This window comes from Leopardus geoffroyi, chromosome A3 (genome assembly GCF_018350155.1).
Source record: "Leopardus geoffroyi isolate Oge1 chromosome A3, O.geoffroyi_Oge1_pat1.0, whole genome shotgun sequence".
NCBI classification, from domain to species: Eukaryota; Metazoa; Chordata; class Mammalia; order Carnivora; family Felidae; genus Leopardus; species Leopardus geoffroyi.
This window is the reverse complement of record NC_059336.1, coordinates 10,465,092-10,477,544: the sequence shown is the minus strand read 5'-3', so window position 1 is coordinate 10,477,544 and position 12,453 is coordinate 10,465,092. Positions and strand designations below refer to the sequence as shown.

Below are 12,453 nucleotides of genomic sequence, written 5' to 3'. Positions count from 1 at the left end.
TCACCTTGTCCATCCCTCAGCCCAAACGTCCCTCAGAGAGACCTTCCATGACCATCCCAATAAAAATAGCCCCCCCTAGCATTCTCTGGCCCTGCACGCGTGTTCCTCCAAGCCTACATCTCTACAGTATATGGTACTCATCTGTATATTTCCTCACCTGTTTATTGCCTGTTCTTGTCACTGGAATGTAAGCCCCACAGGGGCAAGGATGTGGGTCTGCTTTGCTCCCTGGTTTATCTGGGGTTGTCAGATTTAGCAGATTAAAAACACACAACACCCAGTTAAATCTAAATTTTAGACACACAACACATTTTTTTTTTAGTGTAAGTATGTTCCATATATTATATGGGACATAATTTATTTTAAGTTTATTTCTTTATTTTGAAAGAGACAGCACGAGTCGGGGAGGGGCAGAGAGAGAGGGAGAGAGAGAGAATCCCAGGCAGGCTCCGTGCTGCTGCAGGGCTCAATCCTGGGAACCGTGAGATCGTGAACCTGAGCCGAAACCAAGAGTCAGACGCTTAACCAACTGAGCCACCCAGGCGCCCCTACCTGGGACCTATTTAAACTAAATATGATTCATTGTTTGAAACTCAGAGTTGCCTGGGCATCCAGTACTCCGACTGTATCCCCAGATCCTAGAACAGTGCCCAGCACATGGCAGGCAGCCACTAAAAGGCAGCTGAAGGAAGGAAGGGGTGAGAGAGCAGTGCCCATCATAGCTTCTCCTGAGAGATCAGTCCATACCTGAGCCTGCTTCAGCAGGGGCACCTTTCCTCAGTTTAATGGGACTTAAATTGTGTTTTGCACAATCAGCGGCCCAACCTCTAGAGTGGTTATGACACCTGTAATCATTTTTATAAGAGAAACATCTCATCTGACTCAGTGGTTTCAGGGAAATTCTGCCCGTACATGTTTTTTGGTGAGAAAGAAAAAAATACTTCTAGAAATATGTCCTGTTATAGAAAATATGCGCTTGGGGTTATTATGGCAAGACTGGGGGGCGGGGGGTGGCACCTGTGTGGCTCAGTCGGTTGGGCATCCAACTCCTGATTTTGGCTCAGGTCATGATCCCAGGGTCATGGGGTCGAGCCCCACATTGGGCTCTGTGCTGAGCGTGGAACCTGCTTGAGATTCTCTCTCTCCCCCTCTGCCCCTCTCTCCTGCTTGCATGCAGGCTCTCTCTCTTTTTCTCACTCTCTCTAAAAAAAAAAATAAGACTGGTACATCGGAATCAGTCACCACTGCCCCCACCCCCACTGACCTCCCTGATGGTCAATGGCACCCACAGTCCTGAAAACATAAATGTTTGGCCAAGGTTGGGGAGGGGACCTTCTGGTATAATAAGGAACGTCCCAGAGCTGGGAGGCCCAGGATCCAATCCAAGTTCTTCCTCTAACTCACTCTGCAACTTTCAAGCAAGCCACCTGGGCTTCCTGTGCCTCAGTCTCTCCATCTGTAAGATGGGGGGGGGGGGGGGGTGGAGAGTGAACTGGATAATACCTGAGCCCCGGTTCTGGTTCTAATATTCCAGGATTCTCTGACGCTCACCCGGGTGGCAGCCAGGGCCATCTTCATGGGATACAACCTGTGAAGTCACACAGGACCCCGTGCTCAGAAGGACCCTACGCTTAGTTGGCTCTGCCGTCACCGTCTTAAGATTCTTAATTTTTGAACATGGGACCGCACCCTTTCACGTTCCACCGGGCCCCGCAAAATGAGGCAGCCGGCACGATGGCAGAATTCAACGAGTAAGTCACGATTCTCATCACGAACTCCACATCTTGACAACGCCCGTGGTGATAAAAGCTTGACTACAAAATGTAGGCACTGAAACCTTTTTTTTTTAAGTCTAATCCAAAAAGTAAGAAGATTCTTCACCAGATTCCAGAAACAATCCCGCCTCGACATCAAGCACATCCTGGGATTCTCACCCTAGATGTTAATATTATAATTTATAGATGGATGCGTTGGACTCCCCTGGGCCTGGAACTCGGACAAGCCAAATGAGGCTAGATTCAAGCAATGCCAACATCTCAGCCATCAAATCAATGGTATTTCCATAAAATGTTTTTAAAAATCAAAATGAATGAGGTGCCTGGGTGGCTCAGTTGGTTGGGCGTCCGACTTCGGCTCAGGTCATGATCTCACCGCTTGTGAGTTCAAACCCCGCATCGGGCTCTGTCCTGACAGCTCGGAGCCTGGAGCCTGCTTTGGATTCTGTGTCTCCCTCCCCCCACTCATGCTAGGTCTCTCTCTCTCTCTCTCTCTCTCAAAAATAAACATTAAAAAAAATTAAAGGGGCGCCTGGGTGGCTCAGTCGGTTGAGCGCCCAACTTCGGCTCAGGTCACGATCTCAGTCTGTGAGTTCGAGCCCCATGTCGGGCTCTGTGCTGACAGCTCACAGCCTGGAACCTGCTTCAGATTCTGTGTCTCCCTCTCTCTGCCCCTCCCCTGCTCACGCTTTGTCTCTCCCTCTCTCTCTCAAAAATAAATAAACATTAAAAAATTTCTTTAGTTAAAAAACAAAAAAATCAAAATGAATGTGAAAAAAAAAAATCCATGGCAAGCAAACTATTCCGGAGCCTGAGGCTAAAGGAAAAATGAGTAATACTGATCCTGTCTTGATTTAAATTTTTTGTTTTTATCTTTGGTTTAGCATGGATTTTTGACATCAATTTTGATTTTTAAAATATTACTCATCTCGATTATGGAGTCTTCTGGGGTTTCCTTATGTTTCGCCTCCCTCCCCCCCCACCCCCAAAAGCCATTTTCAGGAACGAGCTCCTTATGAATGGGGGGAACAGCAAGACCGGTTTGAGACCCGACTTCTACTCCACTCTGCCACCTACGTCATCTTTTAAAGTCTGCAGAGGACTTCTCCGCTGTGAGAAAACCAATCTCCAGGAGGGGATTGCTCTGAGGGAGCGAGGTTCTACTGAAAAGGTAGCCCCCCAACCCCCCACAGCTGTCCCTTGTCCCCGTGAGCCTGTGAGCTTGAGACCCCAGCTTCCGGGTTCTTGACTCCTCCTACCTGGTCCCTGCTCACCCAGCACGTCCCGACTGTGTTTCTCCTCTTGACGCCTTGCTTCCCGGAAGTTCCCCTCTGCCTTCCGAAACTGATCCTTAGCAGGGGAGTGTGGCGGCAAACTCACCTTCCCCGTAAACCCGCTGCCCTTGCCTTTAATTAAGCAGCGGGTGCCATGGGGGGCGGGGAGCTTCATCTGCTGCTGTTGAAGGCGACGAAGGGCTGGCAGGTTAGGGGACAGGGCCCAGCCCCACAACCATTTCTCAACCATCTGCCTTCTTCTGCCTTTCTGTCACCCGGGCTGTCCCCCTAGACGACCGTGCCTCCCCAGAATTGTGTTTCTCATTTCCACTCTCTCCCTTGCCGTAGTCATTGCAGACCGGGACAGCCGTGTTTGCTTCGTGCTCTTTGAAGTCGGGGAGTGATGAGGACAGCAAGCTGACTTCGGGGACCTCAGAGCTACCCTCCCTCAGCTTCACACCCTGGCCCCCCAAAGATGCACGTGGCACCTGCTCTTGCCCCCCCCCCTTGCATTTCTCTGTCAAAATGATCACTAGATCTCGCTTAAACTTTTTAGTGATTTAGCAGGTAAATGGCTTCATGTATGATTGTCTCCCCGACTTTACAAAAGGAAAAATCTTTCCCTGACTTTCAGAAGCAAACGGGCATGTCTTCTATACCTTGGGCTTTCTCCATAAGGCCTAGCTGTTACCTTGCATCTGGCAGACCCTTCATACACACCTCTGAACTCACGGGGTGAGTGAATGAAGTAGGTCATCCAGAACCCACAGAAAAGACCCCGGAGATCTGGCAGACAATGGGTTTATCCCCTTTAGGACAGCCTTGAAGGTTATGAGGCTGAAGGAAAGTACGAACTTGAATTTAAAACAATAACACGGCAGCTAATGTGAACTGACCACTTTTTTGTTTTTGTTTATTTTTGAGACAGAGAGAGACAGAGCATGAGCAGCGGAGGGGCAGAGAGAGAGAGGGAGACACAGAATCCGAAGCGGGCTCCAGGCTCCGAGCCGTCAGCACAGGGCCCGACGCGGGGCTCGAACTCACGGACCGTGAGATCGTGACCCGAGCCGAAGTCGGACGCTTAACCGACTGAGCCACCCAGGCGCCCCTGAACTGACCATTTCTATCTACACTGAGAGCATCACAGACATGATCTTTAAACCTCCAAGCACCCCCTCCCCATGTGCAAGGATTCCTATTATCCACTTTTCAGTTAAGGAAACTAGGCCCAGAGTAGGTCGTGATGTCACTTCTAAAGTCACACAAGCCACCACGGAAATGGTTTTGTCCCACACAAGTCTGATATTCATTACTGAGTCACACTGTTCCTCGGTTATTAGCTAAGGGCGGATTTGCTAAGGGACATTTTGGACCAAGATGAAACGCTGAAAAAAAAGTCTTATGACTCCCAGTGATAGCAGAGGACGAAGGAGGGGCTGAATTGGGGCGTCTCGACTAGACCGAGGGCAAGATGTGTCTGAAGTGGTCTGTATTATTCACAAAATTAGTGGCATCTACTCCCGTCACCAAAAACAGGGACCATTCCTTGCAGGACCCCAGGACCCCGAGGGAACACAGTTCGGGAACCACAAAGCCTCACACCCTGTGGACTGGAAAGTACCACCTCTCCCCACCTCGTCTGCCCCACGCCGGTCCCAGCCACCAGTAACTGCCACCCAGGCCACCCCCACGGCCTCCCAGGTGCATTCGGAGCACGTACTCTTACCCGCCAGAGGCCGTCTGCACTTAATGGTCAGCATGAGCTTTTACAAGATTAACGAGACCACACCCTCTGCTGCTTAAAATTCCCCTAACGCCTCCCCATGACCCTGAGAGTGAACCTCAAGCTGCTCCTTCCCTGGTTTGCCTCCATGATCTCGTCCCCTATCACACTCCCCGGCCCTCTCGGGTCCAGCCGTACAGGCTTTCTCGCTGCTCACTGAACGTTCCAAGAACATCTCTCTTCTCGGGACGTCTTCCTTCTGCCTGGATGCTCTTCTCCCAAACGTTTCATAGGCAAACCCCAGGCCACTCAGAAGTCAGTGAAAAAGACATCTCTTCGAAGCTGTGTGTCTTCCCCAAATCACGTTCAGTTCCTAACCCCAGGTACCTGGAAATGTGGTCTTACTTGGAAATAGGGTCTTTGCAGATGTCATCAAGTTAGGGTGAGCTCTTTCGAACTAAAGGCTCGAATCCAATGCCTGGTATCCTTATGGAAAAAAAAGGGGGACACACACATACACAAGGAAGGCCACGTGAGGGCAGATGGAGAGACCAGAGAGATGTATCTACAAGCAAGGACTGCCAGGAGCCACCAGAAGCCGGAAGAGACGAGGAGGGGTCCTCCCCTAGAGCCTTCAGAGAGAACACGGCCCTGCCCACACCTCGATTTTAAACTTTTAGTCCCCGAAACTGTGAGAAAATAGATTTCTGTTGTTTTAAGCCACCCAGTTTGTGGTAACTTGTGAGGGCAGCCATAGGAAACGAATACTCCCACCCACCACCCATGCGTGTACACGTACACGTATACACACATACATGCACACATATATGTGCATGTGTGCATATATGTGCATGTGCACACATTACCCACACGTGTACACATGCATGCTTGCACACACATGCACACTTGCACATATACATGCATGCACACGTGCATACACATATACATATAAACACGCACACATGCATACACATATGCATGCATCTATACACACAATACACGCACACATGAGTACGTGCATACACGCATGCACATATATACGCATATACACATATGCCCACATGCATATACACATACACATGCATACACGTATATACACAGGAATACACACACATGTGCATGCACACACATATATACACATGCCTACACATACATACGCGCATGCATGCACATACACATATACACATACATGCACACATGCGTGCACATGCACATATACACATGCATGCACGCACACATATATACACATGCATGCACATACACACATGCATACATACGCACGTATGTTAGTACACGTACATATGCACACACACATACACACATGCACACATACGTGCATACGTGCTTATGCCAAGTCATTCCCAGCTCTATTCTCCTACTTTGGTCTCTAGCATTTGACCCCATTTGAAACTATCTTGGATATTCCCGGGTCCACTTGCTCGCCGCTTGTCTCATGAAGGCAGACTGTCTCATTCCCTACTCCTTCCCCAGCATCTGGGATGGTAACCGGCACATAGCAAATGCTCCAAAATTGTTGATGAACATGAGTTCGATGGTCAAGGGAGCTTGCTTAGAAGAGGCGAGAATGAGCTGGGCCTTGAGGAAAGGTGTGGAAGGAGGGGACAGCAGGTGAACAGGCTGGCCCGGGCAGAGGGAGGGCCTGAGGGGCGCGTGTGCAAAAGGAGTGAGTGGAATAGGCAGAGACTGGCTCCGGGGGCAGCAGCAGTGCCAGCGATGGGAGCACTTGAGTCACCGAAGAGGCACCAGTGGAGCCCTGGCTGCCGAGAGAGGCTTTGGGCCCCTGGACAGGTCCGTCGTGCCGGAGGAGATCAGACAGGGAGGGCATGGGGGCTGCCCGAAGTTACTGGGTGGCCCAGAAAGTCAAGGCGGAAGGCGGGAGAAGTCCCCAGCCCCCAGCCCCACTCCAAATATTGTGGAGGGTCCTGCAGGGGGACGTGGCCCCCTCTCACGCTCACCGTCTCACGGGGACCGTGAGCCATTAGACGCCAAGCTCTGGGCATCAGCAGGGTCTGGGCCTGCCCTCAAAATGGCTCGACTACTCCCCGTCTCAGTTTCCTCGTCCCTAAACGGGGATCATATTCCATACCAGCCTCCTGGGGGTTTTGCGAGAAGCCACTGAGATAATACCGGTAAAGTGCTTGGCCGCACAGAATGTGTATGAAACAGAACACAGGTCACCTTGTTGTTACGATCATTCAACCTAACAGGGAGCAACAGGGTAGAGCGGGCTGCACCCAGCCTCTGTGACTTAGCCGTGTGACCCTGGCGGTGGGGGGGCGGTGACCGGACCTCTTTGTGCAAGAAGGGCATGACAGCTCTCAGGCCGGTGTGAGGTTACTGGGGTGGTGCCAGGAGGGGTCCTGGCCCATAGCCGACAGTCGGCAAGTAGCATTAGCTGCCATGCTCTTTGAGACTGACTCATTGCAGACAACATGGAAGCATGTGCCTGTTGGATGGCCCAGGAGGAACCTTGCTTCGGTCACCAGCCTTGGGGGGGGAAATGCAAAAGTCAAAGTCCACCAGTGTTATGAAAAGGACGCCAACGAGAGTGAACCAAACAGATGACACCCTGCTCCAGAGTTTATCTTAGCTCTGGGGCCCTAACAAGTCACATCACCCATCCTGTGCATCATCCATCCATCCATCCATCCATCCCTTCATTCACCTGTCCACCCATTTAATACAAAAAAGTACCGAGCACTTACTAAGTGCCAGGCACTGGGGCCACAGGAGTGAACAAGACAGCTGTGGCTTCTGCTTCCTGGAGTTGAAGTCTGAAAGAAGACAGGAGGGAAGCATGGACAGTTACCCCCCGTGTGACCAGCACAGGGCGGGGTCAATCAGTCCCGTCTGGGCAGTCAGAGTCTTAAATCCCTGTTCTAACAAAGGAACAAAAACAGAAACCTGCCTGGCTTCTTCCAGGTAAGATGTGAAATACTCAATCAGTCGTGCATGTAGTAAGGGAGACGTCTCCAACAAGAAAATCCATGAGGAAGCACCTGGCAATTGTTTTTTTTATTTTGGATTCTTTTTTTTGGGGGGGGGAGGGGTGGAGAGTAAATATTGAGCTAATGAGTTACACAGTAATAATGACGGCAATTATCTTGAAGTGGGCACTTTGACGGTCATATTGTTTATTAAAAGATTGAAACTCTCCATAGACGAATAAATAATTGCCCTCATCCCCTCCAAGGGTCTCTGCTCCCTGGGGACCTTCCTTGCAACTCAGCAAATAAAGGGTTGAAGCCTGACCCAGCGGGGGAGTCTGTTGGGACCTGCTTCTGCTGTTCCGACCGGCTGATGCTCAGATGTTAAATGTATCAGCTATTACTCTTCGTATTATTACCGTCATCCTTTTCAATGTGGGGTAATTGAGACACAGGAAAGTGAAGCTACCTGCACAAGGTCATGCAGCTAACAAGTGGCAGAGGCAGGATGTGACCTCAGGTCACTCGGATCCCAAGCGACTGACCTCTCTCCAGTGTAGAAATGTCACCGGGGCCCCACTGTAGTCACAGGAATAGACCTGGCCCCTGTCCTAAGGGGGCTTACAATCCAGTTAAGGAAAGTTTTTAATGAAGGTAGTCGGAGGAGCATCTGGAAAAAATGCTGCTGTCTGAAGTTCTGGGGAAAGAGGGAGAGACCCACAGGTCTCGCGGGGGTCGGGGGTGGGGGTGGGGCGATGGGGGTGGGGGGAATGGAAGGGCTTAGCCAGGAGGAGGGGCCTTGGAGACGTCTCTGTCCAGGGCAGGCAGGAGGCAGTGCCGACTTAAGAGCCTCCTGGCCATCGTGGGACTGTCTCCCTCGAGTGGAAGTGGAAACATTGTGATTTCATGGGCAAAAAGCTCTCCCTGACTCATCCTACAACTGAAACAAGTCAGCTGCTGCCTCAGTTTCCCTGTCTCTAACGATGATGCCTGTTCCCTCCCCATCCTCCCACACTTCTCTGTTTCCCTCCCGGGATATGTCAAGGAGCAATGTGGTGCTGGGAAGAGATCCCAGGACCAGGGTCAGGTCTGCCTCGCTTTCCTCATCTGTCAAACTATAATAATATTAATGAGTCCCAGGGGCGCCTGGGTGGCTCAGCCAGCTAAGCGTCCGACTTCGGCTCAGGTCATGATCTCACGGTCCGTGGGTTTGAGCCCCGCGTCGGGCTTGGTGCTGACAGCTCGGAGCCTGGAGCCTGATTCGATTCTGTGCCTCCCTCTCTCTCTGCCCCTCCCCCTCTCAAAAATAAATAAACACTAAATTTTTTTTTTAAATATTAATGAGTTCCAGGGACAACAGAGCCCATGGTAGAGAGGCTGGGTTCAAATTACAGCTCCATCACGTCCCCGCTGGGTGACACTTGGCCAGTCACAGCACGTCTCTGTGCCTCACTCCCCTCCTCCGTGAAGGAGACAAAAATTGCGTACTTACCACGCATATACAGTTGCCCTGAAGATGAAATGACTTCATACTTCTAAAATGCCCAGCCAGTGCCCGTGTGTGTCTGCCCTCACCACCGTCACGTGCCAGGCATCGCGCTACTAACTTGCTGTGTGACCTGAGGCACAATAGCCCTCGTGGTCCTCGACCGTCAGGCAATCGTAGCATTTAGTGTGTGTTAACCTCCCGTGAAGCACAGAGGGAAGCATTTCGTGTGCCTGATTTCACGTGGATGCTCACGATGGCCCCACCGGGTCACCACGATCCTTCTCCCCTCTTGCAGGTGAGGAAACAACGCTTTACAAGCCGTGATCTCAGCCCCATCTGCGCCACTGGGAAGCTCCGGTAAGGTAAAAGGGTACCTTGAGAGATTTAAAGCACCGCATCCCTTCAAAGAGTTTTCGCTGTGACATCCAGCCTCCGTATCGAGATGTCACTGTTTTGCATCTTCAAGGTGAAAGGAATTGCAGCCAATGTTTACCAGGTGCCCTACGTGTGTCACCTCGCCGAAGCTCGCAACAACTTGTGAGGGAGACGCTGTTACTGGCTCCATTTCACAGATGTGGAAACTTAGGCACAGAGAGGTGAAGTCACTTGCCCCAGATCACCCAGCTGCAATGTGGCAAAGCAGAAATTCTAATCCAAGCAGAAGACGGGGAGTTTGGGTCCGGGGTTGGGCAGAGTCCGCCCTGGGGTTGTTTATTCCTAAAATACTTTCCATCTTCCCACTTCAGATGAACCTGAATACACCTCTTCCAGATCTTCAGTCTTTCCCAGAACCCTGACCCAACGCCGCCCGGCAAGGCCAGTATTTTCTTACCATGCAAATATTTCTATTCACTATTGCTGACCCCACCCATCGGCATGCACACGACAGGTCTATTCCTAGGAGCGCAGTGGCGCTGAGTTTAAAAGGGCATGAGATTTTCCCTCGGGAGACCCCTGGGCAGGACATGGGGGAAACGACTCACGCCAGCTGTCTTTGATGCCTGGGATTGCATTCTGTGTGCCCAGTTGCCTTGGCATGCTAAATGTGGTTTGCCGGGAACAATGCGGGGCCCTGTCTCCCACATGCGTGCACTCACAGTGGCACGCACGCACTCACAATCCCTGCACACAAGAGTTCGGGCCAGGGAGGGTCGCAATGCATGTGCACACCCAAAATACCCATCCTTCGAGACCCTGAGAGAGGAGCGAGTTCATAAACCCAGAGCAGGGGTGTAACCGCCTCAATAAAATGTGAGGCTTGTTGGATCACACAGTAAAACAGAAGCCCAACTTCTCCTCCAAGCTCTCTCTCTCTCTCTCTGAATACAGCTGAATGTGGCATTCGTCTGTCCCCCACCGCCACCCCCACCGTCGTAACATCAAACACCACTTTTCGGTTTGTATGACAATAAAAGCCGGCTCGTGTCCGTAATAGATCTGTCAGCCGGCCGAGAGTATCATTTTTACAGATGATGCGATGTTAGTAATGTGTTTTGGCCACCATTGTCACATGCTTGACCACTAGCAGAGAACAAGATAAACTGGTACCAGTAAAAAGGTTCAAAGCACTGGCAGGGCTTGCTTTCAAAAGTGCAGCTCGGCTAAAAATATATGTCACTGAGGTCTGCTGTGGAAAGCACACCATTTACCTAACCCAAGGCATTTGGCCTCACTCTGGTTTAAAAAAAAAAAAAAAAAAAGAAAAGAAAAAAGAAAAAAAAAGCCCTTCAGGTTTATTTACTGAAATTGTCATTTCTTTTGCCCCAGAACTTTAATCAGCCACACAGAGCACAAAACCTACATTCAACTCCGATTTTATGACACGAGGCTAACTCCTCCTACGCATATTTATTTCACTTAACTCTTGCAGTCCTGCCCTCTGGCAGTGTCCCCCCCGCTATGCGCCCGGCTGGCCTCTGAAAAACACATCACGCTGCCTGGTTCCCACTCTGAACGCCCGCGTCGTTAGCGTCCGGCCGAGAGCCCTCCGCTGTCCCAACCGGATGGCTATTTTCATATCATATTCTTATAGGCTAAGCCCCTCCCGTAAGGTCCAAATAGTATGATTCCGGGGCTGACTCCAAGAGGACGGGGAAAGACAGAAACCCAGAAAGGGGAGTGTAATCAGATCGCCAAACAAACTGATGGTACATTGCACTTAAAAGGGGAGTCGGAGGACGGTATCCACCAGGCACATCAAACGGGGGGGAAAGAAAGTTGTTTAAATGTCCCAGGGCATGTGCCGCTCTAACTGTTGAAAAGCAAAACCCTCCTTACTGTATCTATTATACAGCAAAATGCCAAGCGTGTTCTCCTAAAGGAAGAAAAAAAAGCTAGACGAGGAGGAGGAGGAGGAGGAGGATGATGATGAAATTGAAAGGCATCCCCTGTCAAAAGCCCGGTGCTGAAATGGTTAAGCAGCTCGCGGGTTAGTAGCAAGAACCTCTCCCACTGTCCCACCGAGGGGACAGTCCTCACGACAGACTTGCCCAGGGAATCCCGGCCTCGGGACCCTTCACTGCCCCCCTGCCAAGTGGCCTGACGTTGGCTCCCCCCCGCCCCCGGTCTCCCCTCCTGGGCCAGGGGCGAGGGCACCTCTCCTCCTGGCCCCTCTACCTGCGCGCGCGCCCCAGGAGACCGCGGTCCCCGGGCCTCCCCGCGACCTGAGCCCGGGGCCGAAAGCGCTGCCCGAGAGGAGCGAAAGGGACAGGGCTGGAGGGCGGGAGGAGGAAGAGACCGAAGCAGGAGGCGATCGCTCGCTTACCTTGGTCCACAGACCCCATGATGCGGAGGGGTTGGCAGTGCCCCGGTCTGAACGCAGCCTCTCTCTGCATCGGGGGGCGGACGGGGGCTCGGCGCGCCGTGGGAGAGGGAGAGCCGCGGGGCCCGTCCTCCCTAAAGCATGCTCGCCGGGCTGGCCCAGGAGCCTGCGAGCGGCCCGGGAGCTGCGCGCCTGCCGCCTCCGGGCTCGGGCTCCCGGCTCCCGGCTCCCGGCTCCCGGCTCCCGCCTCCGGGCTCGGGCTCCCGGCTCCCGCTTCCTGCCTCCGGGCTCGGGCTCCCGGCTCCCGGCTCGGGCTCCGGCTGCGGCTCCCGGCTCCCACCTCCGGGCTCCGGGCTCCCGGCTCCCGGCCCCCGGCTCCCGCTCCCGCTCCCGGCGCGGCTGGGCGCTCGGGCTTACTCGAGAGGGAACGCGACTTCCTTCCCCGCGCTCCGTGTTTATAGGCTTTCAATGCAGTAAAATAAC

The 12,453-nt window shown here is 52.2% G+C and overlaps 1 protein-coding gene across 2 annotated transcripts in view; it reads right to left on the bottom strand.

The window, feature by feature from the left end:
* The window catches only part of NFATC2 (nuclear factor of activated T cells 2), a 160,135-nt gene extending 147,915 nt beyond the window's left edge, over positions 1-12,220 (bottom strand). Inside the window, exon 1 of one of the 2 annotated variants that reach the window (XM_045444220.1) lies at positions 11,974-12,220. In XM_045444220.1, coding sequence (XP_045300176.1) covers positions 11,974-12,043 — 70 coding nt within the window. In that variant the 5' untranslated portion in view covers positions 12,044-12,220. The remainder of the gene's footprint in view (positions 1-11,973) is intronic. The other variant, XM_045444222.1, reaches the window with a different exon arrangement.
* Between the last annotated feature and the right edge of the window lie 233 nt (positions 12,221-12,453).